The following is an 18,716-nucleotide window of genomic DNA, read 5'->3' as shown; positions in this document are numbered from 1 at the left end:
GGTCAGCCAGATGTTCCCAGGGGCTTTGAGGCCAGTCTGGAGGACAGGGCATGAGGCGGAGAGGAGGACCATGGGCTAACTGCCACAACCCTCGAGGGAAGATGGGGTGCAGCCAGGATGCAGGTAACAGGACTGAGGAGGGGTAGGCTGGCTTGGCCAGAAGAAATGAGCCACCAAGAAGTGTGAAGTTTCTGGGGAGGGTGGAGGACGACTGGCCTGGACTATTAAGGTAGTGAGGAGGGACCCCCCCCACACCAGGCATCCCAGAATCCCTGGTGCGCTGGACACTGAGCAGCCTCCCTGCCCCTTCCCCCAACCCCTTCCCAGCTTCTCAGGGAAGAGAAGGGAAGAGGGGGTACCACATTCAGGGAAGAGATTGTGGATAAAAAGGGGTTTTTATCCTGATCCAAAGGTCCAGTGAGCCAAAAGGGAGGAGTGCATCAGAGGAGAGGGGAGGCTATGGCAAGAGGCTAGACAGGTAGGGTTCCAGGGCAGGAGGTGCTTGTTGCCTCTTCAGCGGAGACTGTGGCAGCTGGCAGCGTGTGCAGTGACCATGTATGTGGGAGGCGTACCTGCCCATGGGGTTGGGCTCTTTTGAGGAATCCTAATGGCCAAGCCTCTGGGCTGGCTGTAGGTCTGGGAGGCTAAGAGTGATTGGCCGGAGTGGGAGGTGCCCACGGCCTCGGTAGATCAGGCGCCCTGTGTAAAGTCCTGAGGTTGATGCAGACAGAGGCCAGAGGTGGCTCTGAACCCCCAGGAGTGTTCTGGCCGCCCTGGGAGGGATCTCGACTCAGCATCTCCAGAAGCCTAGGGCCTCCCAGGAATTCAATTTACAGTTATTAATTGAGCACCTACTGTGTGTTGAGCATGCATTAAGAATTGTAGGTATAGTACTGTCCTAGACAGTTGGGATCCATGCCCTCATGGTGTTTTAATGTCTGCAAGAGAAGACAGACGCTGAATCGGGAGTTAAAAGAATAATGAGGGTCAAGTACAGGTTACTGGGGGAGAAGGTCAAGGGAAATCTGCCTGTGTGGGTCAACAGAGCCCCTGGGGAGAAGCTCCTCACTAGACTGGGTTAGAGAAGGGTAGTCCCACAGCAGCCCCCAGGCCGCTTCCCTCAGCCCCCATGGTGGAGGAAGGTGGAGCAGCTCATCCTTAGATGAGTTGATCTCATGCTCAGGATTCAGAAGAATTTCAAAGCAGTGCTTTCCTTTGGGCTCCAGCCACACCTTCTCATCCTTTCAGAGAATATTCACAGGCATGTTCAGGAATGGAGTCTCTTTACCATTTACCTCGTCTTCTCACCCAATATGGACCTTCACTTCAGCTTTCCGGGGCAGCTCCACATATCCACCCCTTCCTGCAGTCCCTAACCCTAACCCCTCTTCATTAGACCCTCTCCCTTTCCTCTTCTGGGTAATCTGGTCCAGGGGATTCCGCCTCTTTTCTGTAACCTCCAGTTTCAGCCATTCAGTTCATCATGTCCCACCCAGATGAAGTGGGGAAGGGGGTATATTGGATCCTGCTGGTAGCGCATCTACCAGCCCCTGGCAGGTTTTTTTTTCTTTTTTTTTTTTTTACGGTATGCGGGCCTCTCACTGGACACGCAGGCTCAGCGGCCGTGGCTCACGGGCCCAGCCGCTTCGCGGCATGTGGGATCCTCCCGGACTGGGGCACGAACCTGCGTCCCCTAGCATCGGCAGGCGGACTCCCAACCACTGCGCCACCAGGGAAGCCCCCCCCCGGCAGGCTTTTGCACAGCCAACATTCTTCTCCCCCTGGCATATCACAGCATTTGTACCTTGCTAGAAGAGTCCTTTCCTCTTCCTCAAAGTTGAGTTCTGTGTTAGTCAGCTGGTTACCCACCAAGAATCCTTCTTCTCTTCTTCTAAATCTAAAGCAGCAGAGTTTTAGTGCGATGTGGCCCCCAAGGCCACATTCCCTGAGTGTGGGCCTGTTGCTGATTTTTCTCCAAGGGAGGGGAGCGATGTTCGCCGTTTCCAGGCCTGGACCTTAAAACAATGCACGTGCACCCACCAAGCTGGAGGACAGACTCCTGGCAACCATGCTTCGACAATGCAGGGTCTGGGGGAGGGGCAATGATTTTCACCATCCTGTGCCTCTCAACAGCTCAAAGAACAGAGCCGCTCCACTGATCTGGGTCATCCATGTCAGAACTGTAAGCTAGAGAGAACGTATTTATTTGTCAAACCACAGTATTGTTTGGTCTCTTACTGTAAGTAATACAAGTTTCATTACCAAAATGTCTCTTTGTCTGGTAGTTGAGTGGGAAGGACCCTCCCCCTGTAAAAAGATACATTTTACAATGTTGTCCATCTCTTTAAGTGCCAATTGAGCATAAAATTTCTGCCCTGTGGGGACTTCCCTGGTGGTCCAGTGGTTAAGACTTCGCCTTCCAATGCAGGGGGTGCGGGTTCAGTCTTTGGTCAGGGAGCTAAGATCCCACATGCCTCACTGCCAAAAAAACCAAAACATAAAACAGAAGCAATAATGTAACAAATTCAATACAGACTTTAAAAATGGCCCACATAGGGCTTCCCTGGTGGCGCAGTGGTTGAGAATCTGCCTGTCAATGCAGGGGACACGGGTTCGAGCCCTGGTCTGGGAAGATCCCACACGCCGTGGAGCAACTAGGCCTGCGAGCCACAACTACTGAGCCTGCACGTCTGGAGCCTGTGCTCCGCAACAACAGAGGCCACGATAGTGAGAGGCCCGCGCACCGTGATGAAGAGTGGCCCCCGCTTGCCACAACTAGAGAAAGCCCTTGCACAGAAACGAAGACCAACACAGCCAAAAATACATAAATAAATAAATTAAGAAAAAAAAAAAGGTCCACATCAAAAAAAAAACTCTTAAAAAAAAAAATTTCTCCTCTGTGGCTTTCCTTCCCACAAACACTCCTCACTCTTCTTCACCTGCTTCAGGTCAAGGTGACTTTTCCCTGGGAAGGTGACAAATGGTAGCTCTTCCCTCAACCACCCCGCCTCTGAGCCTGCAGACGTATGGTCTACCAGCCGGCTGCCCAGAGCCCTAGCATCTCTGCAGCTGCTGTGCAGTGAAGCCTCTTCTCTGGACTCTGCTTTATTACAGCAACCCTCTAAGTTCCATTCCACCAATGTCTGGAAGGCAAAGACTAAGGTTATAAATAAAATAGGGCCCACTGCCTCTTCTTCAGGGTTTCTACTGGTTGTGACTTAATCTCTTGAGGCAAATTGATGGTTTTAATATTAAACTGAAATACCAAGAGTCAACAAAGAGATCATAGAATTGAGCAAAAACAATAAACCTTTCCAGAAGGCGTATTTTTCCAGCTCTTTGGATGGGGTTTGTTTGGGCCAGGAAAATTTGTTTCTTTCAGGTATTGAGGTAGACAAGATAAATGCCTTTATAAAGACTAAGAAAGCCAGAGAGTCTAAACATGGTTGGGTTTTTTTTTCTTTTGTTTTTTTATTTTTTGGCCACGTTGCGTGGCATGCAGGGTCTTAGTTCCCTGCAGTGGAAGTGCAGAATGCTAACCACTGGACCACCAGGGAATTCCCTAAACGTGTTGAATTGGAAAAGAATCTGAAACTCCAAGCAGAGGTTGGGTAGGGTCCCTGCTTAGCCTCCCCCAATTCATCCAGATCCCTCCTTGGTCCCAAATCGGGAATAGCTCTGGCATTCCTTGGCCATGATGAACTCTTGCTTCACTCTGGTCTTGCACTAGGTATACCATCTCTACCTAACAGGTCAAGGGCTGAGGGGGTAGCGGTTGTAGCTTTGTAACTTCATGTGCAGCTCAACCTTGTACCCTCATCTCATCTCACTCTTTTTTTTTTTCCAGTTCAGTTTAACTTTAATTAAAAACCATCAGTCTTTTAACAACATTCACAAACATTAACTGTCCCAGCACTAGAGGAAAACATAATGATGACAAGATATTCTAGATGGAGGGACCCTGGGTAGAAGGTGTGATCAAATCATAAATGGCACCATCAGTGTATGGAAGGCATGTAATAAGGTCTAAAGGGAAATATTTTATTAATTAAATCATGTATAAATAATGACTTGATATTGCATTATGATCTGATGCTTGTAATCACTTCAAATGTAAGTTAAAGTGTGATTTTTTAATTATAAAAATAAATCCTACTCAGGACATTTTAAAGGCAGCTACAATACCCTTCATAATGGATCTAAAAATCACTCTACTTAGGTGTGTAAATTATTTAGTACATTCACTGTTTGTCTTTCATCTTTCATCATCGACTAGAAGTTGTTTTCTTTCTTCTTATTTTAACCATATTCTCCTAAAGGCCCAAAGTTTCAAACTAAAGGACTGATGTAAACAATTTCACATGTGGTTGGGCAACTCGTACTGTGAAGACCCAATGCCTTTAAAATATAGAGTGAGGAAAACAATCTCACTCTTGACCCCAGCCAAGGGCTGATTCCGTGTCCCTGGGAGACAGCCCATTGTGGTGAAGAACTGTAGAAATTGGAGCCAGTTAAACCTGGGTTTGAATTCTGACTCTGGCATTCAGTGAAAGACCTATGGGCCAGCACTTCTATCTCACCAACCGGACCTGCGTGCAGCCCAGTGTCTCATGGAAGTGGGTTAGCTCATCTCATCTTTTGTGGCAGGGTCTACGGAGGGGTCTTAAAATATTCTATTTCAGAAAATAGGCTTGAGACTTATTGCAAAGGCTTATAAAGGTGAAAATAAAAACCTAATCCTAGAAGTGTGATGTCTAAATGACATTTTAAAAGGAGGACTTAAATTTGACGAGAAGCTTGAGAGCCGTCAAAGAAAGAAGGCTGAGTGCAGTGTAGGTTCATGGCATGTATCGTTGGGACCCCTCCATGCATCCACGCCCCTCAAATATCATTTATAGAGGAGGCACCTGAGAAGGTAAAGGCCTGAGCCTCACAGTTTCTTGAGGAGTCTGGAGTTGGTATGTGGAATTTTTTTTGTTTGTTAGTTTTTTAATTTTATTGAAGTATAGTTGATTTACAATGTTATGTTAACTTCTGCTGTACAGCAAAGTGATTCAGTTATACCTACATGTGGGTATACATACATATATATACACATTCTTTTTCATATTTTTTTCCATCATGGAATATCACAGGGTATTGAATAGTTCCCCGTGCTATACAGTAGGACCTTGTTGTTTATCCATCCTATATGCATCTGCTAATCCCAAACTCCCAGTCTATCCCTCCCCCACCCCCTCTCCCCCTTAGCAACCACAAGTCTTTTCTCTATGTCTGTGACCCTGTTTCTGTTTCATAGATATATTCATTTGTGTCCTATTTTAGATTCCACACATATGTGATATCATATGGTATTTGTCTTTCTCCTTCTGACTTACTTAGCTTAGTATGATAATCTCTAGGTCCATCCATGTTGCTGCAAATGGCATTATTTCAGTCTTTTTTTGGCTGAGTAATATTCCATTGTATATATATATATATATATACCACATCTTCTTTATCCATTCCTCTGTTGGTGGACAGTTAGGTTGTTTCCATTCTTGGCTATTGTAAATAGCGCTGCCATGAACATAAGGGTGTGTGTATCTTTTCAGATGATAGTTTTCTCTGGATATATGCCCAGGAGTGGGATTGCTGGATCATATTGGAGTCGGTATACGTTAACTTAATGCTGTAACTTCGAGCCCTTGGTCAGCAATATAGAAGCAGTTTCCATAGGGCGAGTCCCTTTGGTACCATTTGTGTAACAAAACTCATCTTTGAAATGTAATTACAGCCAACACTCCCTGAGTGTTCACTAGGTACCATCATGCTAAGCCCTTTATGTGGACCATCTCCCCAGTCATCTCTAAAACGATGTGAAGGTGCTGTCATTTTACCATGGAAGTGACCAGCCCACCGTCCCCCAGCTAAAACGTGGAGTCGGTATCTGAAGCCAGCCAGGCTCTCCCGGGCTTGTGCTCTCAACGCTCGACAATAACAAGATTGTCGGAACACGATAAAACAACCCCCAAACTGGCACATTTTAATCATACATACCCTATTACTTAAAGTATATACCTGATAAGAAATAAGAAATGAAAATGTTGTGTCCATGCTACTTTATTTTTTACACAACTGAATATTCTAGTGAATAGAGAGCAAGAGAATTCTCTTTAAATACTGTTCACAGAAAGACATTTGATGTTTGTTCAAAATAAATGCTCAGTTGCCTCATCTGATCCAGACTCCCTTTGCCGCTGAATTCTGAAAAGAAAAAAGAAAAATGTACAGGTCAGATTGAATCATTATCAGGATGGAGATGAGGCCCAGGGTCATGTTATGATACAACATATTTTAAAATACCTCAATTTGGCATGTCATAAATGCCCATAATTGGTACTCATAAGATTTGTTGCTGTAACTGATCAGGCCATTAGGTGAGTGTGAGAGCTGTGGCCTCAGGGAACACCTTTCCCAGTTTGGCCAGGGCGGCTATGCTCCCCAGCATCTGGACAGCTCTCTCAGGCACCTTGGGCTGCCAGGGCCCCAGTCGCTGCAAGTTGGTCCAGGGGCTCCAGGAGGGAGGCTGGGATGCCTCTGAAAGACAGTGGCCTCATGTCCCTGGGACCACATCAACATGAGAGACAGAAGAGGCCCAGAGCTGCCCGTGTGCAGGGACTCGAACTGCCACAGGCCAGAAGCCAAGAAATCTCGCCAGATTTCACCTCCGGGTCTCAGAGCACCACTGAATGGAGGGAACAGCCTGGCCTGGTTCTAATCGGAAATGTTCCCACTACAGAGAACTTCTCCCCACCAAGCACGCCAGGGTGGATTTTGCCTCAGCTCAAGGGCCAGGTGAGAAGTCACAAAAGCTGTGGCGCTTCTGTCCTCTCACAGCCACTGCTGGAGACAACACACCTGCAAAGAGCTGGCATGAAGCAAAGGCTGCATGGTTTGGGACAGTGCCAGGCTGCAGTGGGGTCTCTGTGATGCTGAGAGCAGGAAAGGGAGGGGGGAGAGGAGCCCCTTAGGGGGTTCACATCGCCCCCCTTTCTTGGAACTATCACCCCTCCGGTTGCCTCTCCCTCCCCCACGTCAGACAGATAACATTTGTTTGGAGGAGAAGAGCTGCAATGAGGCTGACCTTGGACGATCCTACCAGGTGCTAAGGTCAAGGTTTCTTCCGTTCCTTGGCTGAAAAAAAAAAAGGAGCAGCTTACAGTACTGAGACCATACTGCCTGGAATCTGTTTCTTGGTTCCAGATCCTTTCTCTATGCCCTAAGGCTCTGTTCTCCTAACTGAGGCATTAGCAGCTTCCCTGGGGGCTCACCTGGGGAGCCCCTCTCACTGCTACTCTGTGGATCCTCTGGGGCAGTGCTCCAGGACCCTTGCTGCTCCTGTGGCCCTGACACTGTCCCTCACCCCACCACTCCACCCCTTAGCCTCTGTTTATGTGGCAGGACGATCCCTAAACAATGCATCACAGGACTTCTCATCCTAAAGACATCATGGAGACCCACTGTTTCTGCAAGTACTTTCCAGAAAACAACCACTAGTAGGGCATGCAGATTTAAAAGGTGTACTTGGGATGTCATGGGGGTTTGGGAAAAGTATGACTGAGCCAAGTTAAACAGGTTGTTTCCTGCAGGACATGGTATGCTCTGTAAACCTCGGAGCGTGTCAGGTGCAGTGTTTTCGATCGTATTTGATCTTTGCAGAGCATCTCTTAGCACCAATGACCACAGAATGCAGATGGAGGAGCGCACGTCTAGTCTGATTCGCACATTTTTCTGATGCAAATACTGAAGATCTAGGGGGTGAAACAGCTAGGGAGTGGTAGATCAACAATTAAAAGACCGGGCTTCCCTGGTGGCGCAGTGATTGAGAGTCGGCCTGCCGATGCAGGGGACACGGGTTCGGGAGGATCCCACATGCCGCGGAGCGGCTGGGCCCGTGAGCCATGGCCGCTGAGCCTGCGCGTCCGGAGCCTGTGCTCCGCAACGGGAGAGGCCACAACAGTGAGAGGCCCGCGTACCGCAAAAAAAAAAAAAAAAAAAAAAAAAAAAAATTAAAAGACCATCTGTGACTCTGTGACCTTCGCAAGAAGCTCCAAGTTCCCTGGGGAAAAGGACGCCTAGACTCCTATTTCCACTGTGATCGGGGCCCGTGCGTCCCTGACCTTCAGGCTCTGGAACACGGACTCCGACTTTGGTTGGCTCGCGCGTCTGTCCATCAGCAGAACTCCCGCCTCCCGCCCCATAGCTCCTCCCAGAGCCCTGGTGCGCGCAGCCTGTGTCCGCTGGACCCTTTCCTTTCCAAGCCTGGAGTCATCCATCCCCTAAGGAAGGGTGAGAAAGTTCCCCTAATGATTCACCGGTTCGCCATGGGGGTCTGGCTGGGCTCATTCCGCAGTAACTCCATAATTGGGGCGGTAGGAGAGAATCGGGGTGAAAAACAGAGAAGAGGAAATATGCTTTACCCTGAAAAGGAAAAATGGTCTTTCCAAGGTGGCAGTGTGATCCTGTAACATAAAAGCACAAACCATTATGCAACCACGCTGTGCCGAAGGTCTTTCAAAGATGTCTATGGTAGTGGTTTTCAAAGTGTGGTTCCCAGACCCAAAACATCAACAACACCTGGGAACTTGTTAGAAATGCAAAATCTCAGGTGCCCACTGAATCTCTGGGGTTGAGGCCCAGCCATCTGAATTTTAACAAGGTCCCAGGTGTTTATGGTGCACGGTCAACTTGGAGAAGCACAGATGCCACACCCCTCCCCAAGTTCGCACAACTGGCCTGTGGGCCCCTGAGCCAGGAAGCAAATCTCCAGGGGCAGATGGCCCCAGGTGACGCATCTGTAAGAACGGAGATGAAATAGTACCGTCCAAGGGCATCGCTCCATGATTCCTTTCTGCTCCAGGACAAGGCCAGGGAAACCCAAAATTAGATGCTCAGCCTCAGAGAATTTTAGGGCATAGTGTGAGACCAATTCTTTCCAGAAGTGATCTAAAGGGGCTGCAAGGTGGCCTGGCTCCAAGCACTCCCCCATCCTTCTCTCTTTGAGAAGTTGATCTTTTTTGGGGGGTGGTGCTTGCTCAGGGCTTACATACCTTCTTGGTAAAATCCTCTGCAGCAGCCCTGGAATCCTGTGAAGGAATGAGGCACAGGTTCATTTAATAGGAAACTCATCCTGGAGGCTTGCAGTGTACTGTGATCCTGCCCCTCCCTGATTCCATTCTAAGGTAGCCGGAAGTCAGATGCAAAATGCCTTTCAAGAAAACAGCTAACCATGGAGCCAGCTACAATTTTCTGTTCAGGGAGGCAAGGGTGTTTTCTTGGTTGGGTTACCCTTAGGGTCCAGGACAATGTGAAACTTGTTTGCTCTTCCCAACAGCCTCGACTTGAAATTGACTCCTGGTTTAGGCAGATTTTCAAGGATATGCCATTTCAGCTTCTTCAGCTCATCTTTGCTTGTGGATCTGGCCCAATGATGGAGGCAGACTCAACCTGGAAGTCTGACACCAGTATCCAAGCAAACTGTGGCCTGTGCTTAGGATGACCCATGGGTTTCTCAGGAAGTGAGCGATTTTCTGGGGTCTTGGCATTTTCAGAGCTAAACCCAGGAACAGGAACGTCCTGGGCAAACTGGAATGAGTCGTTCACCCTACTTGGACTCACAGTGTCCAAAAAATTGTGTTTCTTTCTTTGTTTTGCTACCACGCAACAAAACCTTGATGGACATTTTGAACAGGTTCAGCTATTATTGAAATTAGTCATTTCTAAACTTAAATTTTTTAAATTAAAAATGTCTTTAATTTAATTTTAATTTTATATTAGAGTATAGTTGATTTACAATGTTGTGTTAGTTTCAGAGCTTTTTTTTTTTTTTTTTAAGAAATGAAGCTCTGCCATAAGAATAAAAGGGCAGGTGGGACAATGGGAAGCAGAGTATATGATCAAGGCAAGTGTCCATGTCATGAGGAGGAAGAGGAAGGGGCAGGGAAAGTGAAAAAACAACATGAAACCTAAAACGGAAAAAGATGAAAAGCGCAGAGGAGGAGCCGATGGTCACGGAGCTGGACCACAGCCCCCCTCCCCCATTCCCTGCCTTGCAGCCACCGTGTGGAGCTTGTACAAGGAGAAAACACCAGTGAGCCCCAAGGGGAGAACAGGCATTCACCACGGTTAAGTGAACTTTTAGTGGCATAAAAGTATGGTGGAAGGAAAAAGTACATACGCGCTGCCGAAATCTTTTCATCCTTTGGTTGGCGAGCTTGGCAGCCAGACGCATTAGAGAATGCACAGGAGGAAACTGCGGCAAAGAGGCGGTGAGGGTCAGACAGCGCCAGGCCCAGGCCCAGGGCTATGTGCCTTCCTGTCTGCTCACCCCCTTACAAATGGGTTTAATTTTCAGAGTAAAATCCATTTCCGAGCCTAAGCCTGAAATGTTATGATTTCAATAAAGAACCGCTTGCCTTGCTAGCACATTTCATTCCAACACATCACTCAAAAATATTCCCTTAGGGTAAAACAGACTTGTATCTGTATTAATCCCAAACATTCTGTCCGTCTAGTGTGGCTCCCCAGGTGTGCTCTCCTTATCTAAGGGACGAAGTGGAAGGACAGCATGCATAACCACCGCCCCCGTGCATTTTATTTTCCTGTATGTCTCATCTGTGACTGCCCGCACACACTCAGACATTCATACCCTGTCTTATCTAGTCCTGTGAATCCTTCCTGAGTATTTCAGCTCAGAGTAAAATTAATTCGTGTCACAGACACGTAGTTTATCTTTTCCCTTCCATTTTCTTTTCTTTTTTAGGCTAGAAAGAATTTTTTTATTGAACTCTATTTGATTTACAATGTTGTGTTAATTTCTGCTGTACAGCAAAGTGAAAATTATACACATATATATATTCTTTTTTTCATATTCTTTTCCATGATGGTTTATCACAGGATATTGAAAATAGTTCCCTGTGCTCTACAGTAGGACCTTGTTGTTTATCCATTCTAATAAATGTATTAGTTTGCATCTACCAACCCCAAACTCCCACTCCATTCTTCCCCCCTCCCCACACCCCTTGGCAACCACAAGTCTGTTCTCTATGTCTGTGAGTCAGCTTCTGTTTTGTAGATAGGTTCATTTGTGCCATATTTTAGACTCCACATATAAGTGACATCATATGGTATTTGTCCTTCTCTTTTCCCTTCCATTTTTGACCCTTCTTTACTTGCAGTGCCCATGGCCTGTCTTGATACTATTCCCATCCTTACCTGATCCCCAGTACTAAATCTATACTACTCTTGTGTCTTTGCCTCAAAGGGAAAAACATTTTGCTTGGTACTTGTTTATTTTAAAGATCTTTCTGAAGACTTGGAAAGCCTTGACTATATACATAAGTGACTTTCTAATAGTAGAATTTCAATCACTGTGACTGGATTGATTCTATGACCTTCCCAATATTCTCCAAATCATACCCTGCAGAAATTCACTTCAACAATCTGTTCCTGAGGGTAACTCCAATTTATAATAAGAAAGTTAGAGGTGATGCTTTTTATTCCCACAGCACATACACACTGTGACAGTGACGAAAGATGCACACCCACGGATCACTATTGAGAATGTGGTACTTCACACTTCACAAAGCACTTTTCAGAATTTAAAACACAGAAGGTTGCAATGTAAATAGAGCTCAGTCTTTACCAGGCTTCTTGTACATCTGTTTAAGTGCATAATAAAAAGTTATTTCTTGCTAATTTTTCCTTTTCTGTAATTATTCTCTAGCTTTTCAGATCTGTAAACCTCTCCCAACCTCTTCCCCAGAGAGGGAGAGAGAGAATCCCTGCAGCCCCAGGAAAAAGCACCTAGAAAGCTATTACCCAGAGTTTCTGGAAGGCCCCTGTTTTTCTACTTATCTGCATATATTAAATGGGAAAGGACAAAGGCATGCAGAGGAGAGTGACTTTTATAGAAAGATGATTACGATAAAATACTGACCCCAGTTTTAACTGGATGTGTCGGCTCCTGAGTTCTGGAGTAATGAAATAAAAACTAAATAAGAGAAAAAAAGGTTGATTTTAATTCTAAGTGTCACTTGCTGTAAATGTGGTAGTTGCATGCTCTTGTTACTAGGCTGGTGGTACTCACCCTTTTGTATATGTCTTGATTATCCTGGAAAGAAAATGAGGGTAAGTCACATGGAATTTTACTGGGGCAGGTTTCCTGTAGAAGTTACATCGGGGACCTTCCTGACTTACCTGAATATTATGAAATAAATTGGCATTCTAAAAAGAAATCCATTATACAAACTTAATAAGACTATAGTTGATGCAGAATCTTGCCAAAAGGAAAGTTGCCAGCAATATCATTATTTTAAAACTCAATCTTATTTTACCTTTTCAATCTTCAGGGGAAAAACATACTCTATGATGCATTGAAGCAATACCCTAATCAATTCCCAGATAGCCATCTAACTAAGAGGTGGGATAAAATAACAATTGCAACTTTTAATTTGCTGCTGGGCATACCCTATAATTCAGTTTTCTTAGGGTTGGTTCATATTGACCAAATTTTTTCCCTAAAAGCTTTCTACATGAATCTTCACTGTTCTTGCAGAAAGTCCAGCTTTTAACTTCTAAATCCTTGTTAGAGCACCACCCTGTTCTGTCTGCATGGATGACAGCCCAGGACAAGCTGTACTGGCAGCATATCCTACTCAAAGAGGTACTGTGAATGATGTTGTAAATATCTGGTTACTATTGATCTCATCTCCTTTACATCTAAACATTGTTGAATCAGCTCAAACTCCAATCAAGACAGAAATGAAAGTTGTTAGTAACATGTCTAATTTTGTTGCTGTGAGTATAACTTCCTACAAACTTTGTGGAGGGTTTCTGCAGTAACCAATACTTACATATTCTCTCTTTCTCTCTTTGTTATGCATGTACATGTATACACATGAATATGGTCACACACACACACAGACACACAAAATAATGAACCAAAATTACTCATAGCAGAGGCTCAGTGGACATTAACTTTCTGTTTCCTTATGATCATCATTTCTAAATCAGCAGAAAGTATTTACTATTTTTACAACTTCCGGTCTCTTTGTCAGCATCTGTTCACAGAAGTGTGTGTGTGCGTCTGTGTGTGTGTGTGTGTTCTGGACACCTACTGGGCAAATATTTTTGCCCAATAGGCAATATATTTTTGTTATCATGTTCATCAACTTTATACCATTACTTTTCAAGCCAAAAAAAAAAATAAGGAATTTGAAGATGATTTTCCAGGTGATGAACACCAACTCTCAAGATTTCATATGCACCTTCCTTGCTTTATTTATATTTTTTTTAGAGAAAAAAATATTTTTAAAATTTTATCTATCTATCTTGGAGACTACTTCCCCAACTAGAATATAAGTTCCATGAGAGCAGGTAATTTGGTCTGTTTGGATCACTACTGTATCCCCACATGACATGTAATTTTATGTATATACGTGATTATGTATATGATATGTATATGTGATTATGATCATTAAAAGAATGCAGATGAACTACCAATATTTTATGATCATTTATATTTAGGAGATTCACTCGTTATTTCCTAAAACTGTATTCTTACACACACACACGTACACACCGAATTCTCCTGTAGGTAGCAAAAGAGTGTGCTTATTTACAGATATCAATTATGGTGTAAGCAGGTGCACTGTTATAAATAAAAGAATTACCATATGTATATTAATTTTTTTACCTTAGGTTGTCTAGAAAGAGTTGCCCAATATGCCAGCCACTAAAAAATGAGGAAAATGAATCAAAGATAAGTACAAATTCCTTAATCAATAGAATTAAAATTAAATTCTAAAGTTGTCTCATTTATGAACGTTGCCTTATCTTCTCACACAGTGGCCATGAATTTCAACACAACTCCCAAGATGACTTAAATGAAGCCATGAATATGAAAACAGTGAGTTTCTGCTGCAGCCAAGAATCTGATCTTAAAATAGTTTTAAGTGAACATTATCCACATGATAGTTTCAAGGCTAAGGCTAAATAAAAATCTCACATTACTGAACATGGTGTACCTCAAGCTTCACAATATCCAAGCCATCTGGAGGATCAGCTAAAGGTCGAGGAAATCCTATTGTGAGAAATCATAAAAATCTCTATTAGGAGAAAAGAGGTTGTAGCGTTAACTTTTTAAAAAATATTTATTTATTTATTGGCTGCATCGGGTCTTAGTTGCAGCACGTGGGCTCCTCTCTAGTTGTGGTGCGTGGACTTAGTTGCCCTGCGGTATGTGGGATCTTAGTTCCCCGACCAGGGATCAAACCGGCGTCCCCTGAATTGCAAGATGGATTCTTAACCACTGGACCACCAGGAAAGTCCAGCATTAACTTTTAAATCTTTACCATGAAAAGCATACAGCGATTCTATTAATACCATGTTGTTAAAAGGATTGTTAAAGAAAACACACTTCTACCTACCACTAGCAAATCTGAGATTTGTACCAAAGTTAATTAAAAATTGCATGGTTTTTTATTTACCAGGAGTTAGCAGCACAAGAGTTAGCAAGTTAGGAGAGAGGGAAAAAATTACCTGGGTAACAAGTTAATTTGTATTTTTGAAACGGAGCAGAGCCCTATGGTCCTTGTCCCCTCATGTCCTCCTCCTGCCTTTTGTCTGTAGAAAAACTTTAGCCAAAAGATAAGCTTAATCCAAGAAGTGAGAACATGCAGAAACAAAAGAAAACAGCCCAAAAAGACTAAATAAAAAGAGTTTAGTCAGTAAGCAAAGTCAAGGACCTGTAGTTCCTGTTCAAGGGCTATAGATAATATACTGAGCCATATCCTGTGAGCTGTCTTGTAGATACTAAAACCTCCATCAGGTGGAAGAAGTTAACTACATGATGACTAGACTGTAGCCATGACATAAGCTGCCACAATTCTGAGAACTGGCCTCAAGGAAATGGGAACAACCCAACCCGAGAACTGAAGATTAACTATACCTAAAATAATCAAGATGATGCTGGTCAGACCACCACATGACCAATTTCAAGATTACCGTCAGAGCTGACTGTGCTGTTTCTGCAAGTAGCTCCCTCCCTCCATCTATAAAAGCTCTTGCCCACTGATTGTTGGGGCGGTGGCTTTGGACAGGCCTTTGTCCACCCTCCCCACTCTATTTATTGCCAGCACCTGAAATAGAGGAAGCTTTCCTTTCCACCAACCTTGCCTCTTTATTGGCTTTTGAGTGGCGAGCAGCTGGACCCCACTTTTGGTAATATTTTGATGGAATATATAAGGACAGGATAGCAAGAGATGGTGTCAATAAGTATGTGCATCAGAGTCACTCTTGGAACTTTTAAGAAATATGGATACCTGTCTCTCTGCTTCATCAGACTCTTCAGGAATAGGGATATGGGGAAGGTTGCTACTGGCATGCAGCTGAACCCCATACCGGTCAACTTTTATCTGACCTAGATGAAGTCTTCATCTCATTTGCATGTAACACAACACTTGGAGGAAAAGCTAATACTGCAACTGAAATAATCAATGGGATATGTCAAAACTAAGAAGATGAAATTAAATGGAATAAATATAAGACCCTGAATTTAGATTTTAAAGACCTGAGACAGGGAATATCTGGCTCTAGAGTAGTATTTTTTAAAAAAAATACTGAGTGATATATTGCTCCCTGCCGTCTCACTATAAGCCAAGAAAAAGCTGAGACAATCTTGTGCTGGATTCAAAAGATAGTGTCCCAACCTTGAAAGGTAATAGTCCTACTTCAAATGATAGGATTTGTGATGAGTTAAAGGAACTGAGTACAGTTTTCTTTGGCAAAGGGAAAAATTAGGAAGTGTGTGTTAACTGCCATCAACTGTTTTGAGAACTGTCATAAGAAATATTAGTCTTGGACTTCCCTGGTGGCGCAGTGGTTGAGAGTCCGCCTGCCGATGCAGGGGACACGGGTTCGTGCCCCGGACTGGGAAGATCCCACATGCCGCAGAGCGGCTGGGCCTGTGAGCCATGGCAGCTGAGCCTGCGCATCCGGAGCCTGTGCTCCACAACGGGAGAGGCCACCATGGTGAGAGGCCCGTGTACCGCAAAAAAAAAAAAAAAAAGAAAAGAAATATTAGTCTTATTCTGTATATCCCCAAAGGTCAGAACTAGGGCTAGTGGTTAGAAGTTGCATGTGATCAGATTTCAGCTCAGGGTAAAGAAGTTTGTGATGATTGGAGCTATTCAAAAATGAAAAGAAATTCAAACCAATCTTATAAGGAATTATTAAGAGGTTCTGTGCTAACAATACAATGATAAATACCATAGGGACCTTATCCTCAGGGAACAGAAAATTAAATTGGAAAAAGAGGGAGGTGGATATAAATATATAGACAGATAAATAAAAGGTAGTAAGAAATTTCCAAAACAAGATTCTATTGGAAACCAGGGGAGGCAGCTACTGGCTGACTTTGGCCGGTAGTGAGTTGGGTGTCACTGAAAATAATCAACTAGGGAAATCATAGAGGCGATCCCTGCTCTCCTGAGAGTTTAAACTAGATGACCTCCACGGTTCCTTGCAATGCCTAGGCTTTTTGATTACACTACAGGACATGGCAAAACAAGCATGCTATTTCAAATATATTTTCTGTTTGAATATATTTTCAAAGATTTTCTACTCCCTGAAACCAAATTTCTAATGGAAAATTCTAAAATTTTGAAATAATCTGTGTTTCCAACTGGAGCTTCCACCACGTCCTGCATCATATAGCGAGTTACCTGGAGATGGGTGACAAATTTCGACTAGGGACCCCATACCCAACCTCTGTTCCCTACAGGGAACCCCTGTTCCCTGCAGAAGCACTGGTTCTCAGAATTTGGTGAAGAGACACCCGCGTCCGGTCAGCACCTCGGACAGCACCCAAGTCTTGGAAGACATGGGGCCTCAGCTGCGCTCCCTGGGCCTCTCCCCCACCCAACCCCCAACCCCCTCACCTTCCCCGCCAGGCCCACAGGAGAAGCTAGGAGAAGATTCCCTTTCCCTGTGCTCGCTCCCACACCGCCCTTCTCTAACTGTTCCTCAATCCTCAGCCTTTGGGACTGTAAGCTGGTCTCTCTCTCATCTCTTCAGAATTCCAAGAGCACAAATGGCTACCACGTTGGAGTCGTCCCCGACTCATATTCCTCACAATTTCAGTGGCACATCCTGGGGCCAGCCCTGGGACGGGAGCTGTTTAAAGGCAGTTCTACAGGGGAAAGTAACCTCCTTTTCTAAAAGGCTGCGGCATCTAGCTCTGTCCATCCTCTCTGATGGAAGCCATTTCCAAAGGGTAGAAATGAGGGTAGGTGAGGGAGCCAAGCTAGACTCCCTCCAGAAGTGCCCTGAAAGGTCAAGGTCTGTCCCAGTCTTCCTTAGAGCTCAGGCCAGCTGGGGTCTGTTGAAGGGGTCCCCTTACCTGAGGAGGGAATCTGTAGTAGGCAGAAGCAATAAATGGCCAAGATGGATGAGAATTGGGCAAGATGTTTCATCTTCAAAGTGCGGTTTCTCTTTGCTGGCCACAGATGTGTTCTGCTGGGATAGGAGCTGAGCATTTCTCGAATTTCCACAGGCAGAAACAACACTGCATCTGGCCGGCCCAGTGGAGAAGGTGACTTTATCTGCAACGCCCTGAAGCCCATCGGCTGAGCACCAATCAGCTTTGCGCAGGAAGACTCGGCTTTTCTCATAAATGTCACGCTGGGCCCTTATTTGTAGAATTATATCCTCCTGGTGTAGGCATTGTAGAGTCACCTTTTGCAACCAGCAATAAAAATAAAAACTGGAGAGTCATAATTGTTATTCTATAGTGGTTTGAGAAACATTTTTTTGACTCAAAAAAAGGCTTATTTTTTCTTTTTTAAATCAAATCACTGGATATAAATCTGTAAACTCTTGGATGATGAAGTCTTGTTTTATAAGAAGCTGTTTATTCTCCACCATTAACAAAGGATGTTTTATAGTCTTTGGTGCATCTGAGAACAAAATTTGGAGTCCTGGATATAACATTAGAAGAAATTCAGAAGTTCAGTTAAGGTTTTTAAAAAATTAATTATGGTTAGGAATTAGATTTCTTATGGTTTCTCCAGATTCATTTCTATGAACAAGTTAAACATTTCAAATTCAATCAGTATTCAAGAAAATATGACAGTGTTTAATAGTAATAACAGGGGCTTCCCTGGTGGCGCAGTGGTTGAGAGTCCGCCTGCCGATGCAGGGGACACGGGTTCGGCCCCGTCCGGGAAGATCCCACATGCCGTGGAGCGGCTGGGCCCGTGAGCCATGGTCGCTGAGCCTGCGCAGTCCGGAGCCTGTGCTCCGCAATGGGAGAGGCCACAACAGTGAGAGGCCCGAGTACCGCAAAAAAAAAAAAAAATAGTACTAACAAAATTACTCCATCTACTGAGGTCCTATTTAGGATTTCACATAGGTTATTTCATGTAATTTTGCAGAAAACCTATAAGGAATGTATTTCTTTCCTAATTCTATGAATGGAGAAATTGAGGCTGGGAGAGATTAAGGAACTTGCTGAAGCCACCAAGCCATCAAGGATGCAGAGAAGGGATTTGGACCCAAGGTCACATCAGTAAGAGTGTGGGATTTTAGTTGATATGTTAATTTTTTTCTAAAAAGAGCCTCCTTAAGATTGGATATGAGATAGAAAGAAGAAGGAAAAAGAATGAAGTCAGCTG

At 44.4% G+C, this 18,716-nt stretch overlaps 1 protein-coding gene across 1 annotated transcript; it reads right to left on the bottom strand.

Annotated features, from left to right (window-relative positions):
- Positions 1-6,415: 6,415 nt before the first annotated feature.
- Positions 6,416-17,516, bottom strand: NMS (neuromedin S; the record flags this gene model as incomplete). The annotated part of the gene is made up of 11 exons (XM_081253876.1): positions 6,416-6,579; positions 6,901-6,974; positions 7,142-7,176; positions 8,463-8,504; positions 9,093-9,128; positions 10,220-10,294; positions 11,981-12,034; positions 12,131-12,154; positions 13,739-13,777; positions 14,070-14,125; positions 17,444-17,516. 11 exons carry the CDS (start codon positions 17,514-17,516, stop codon positions 6,416-6,418), a joined length of 672 nt encoding a protein of 223 aa, XP_081110002.1.
- Between the last annotated feature and the right edge of the window lie 1,200 nt (positions 17,517-18,716).

This window comes from Mesoplodon bidens, assembly GCF_964165515.1.
Source record: "Mesoplodon bidens genome assembly, chromosome: 14".
Classification (NCBI taxonomy): Eukaryota; Metazoa; Chordata; class Mammalia; order Artiodactyla; family Ziphiidae; genus Mesoplodon; species Mesoplodon bidens.
The sequence above is the reverse complement of the archived record's forward strand: the minus strand, read 5'-3'. Positions and strand labels throughout refer to the sequence as shown.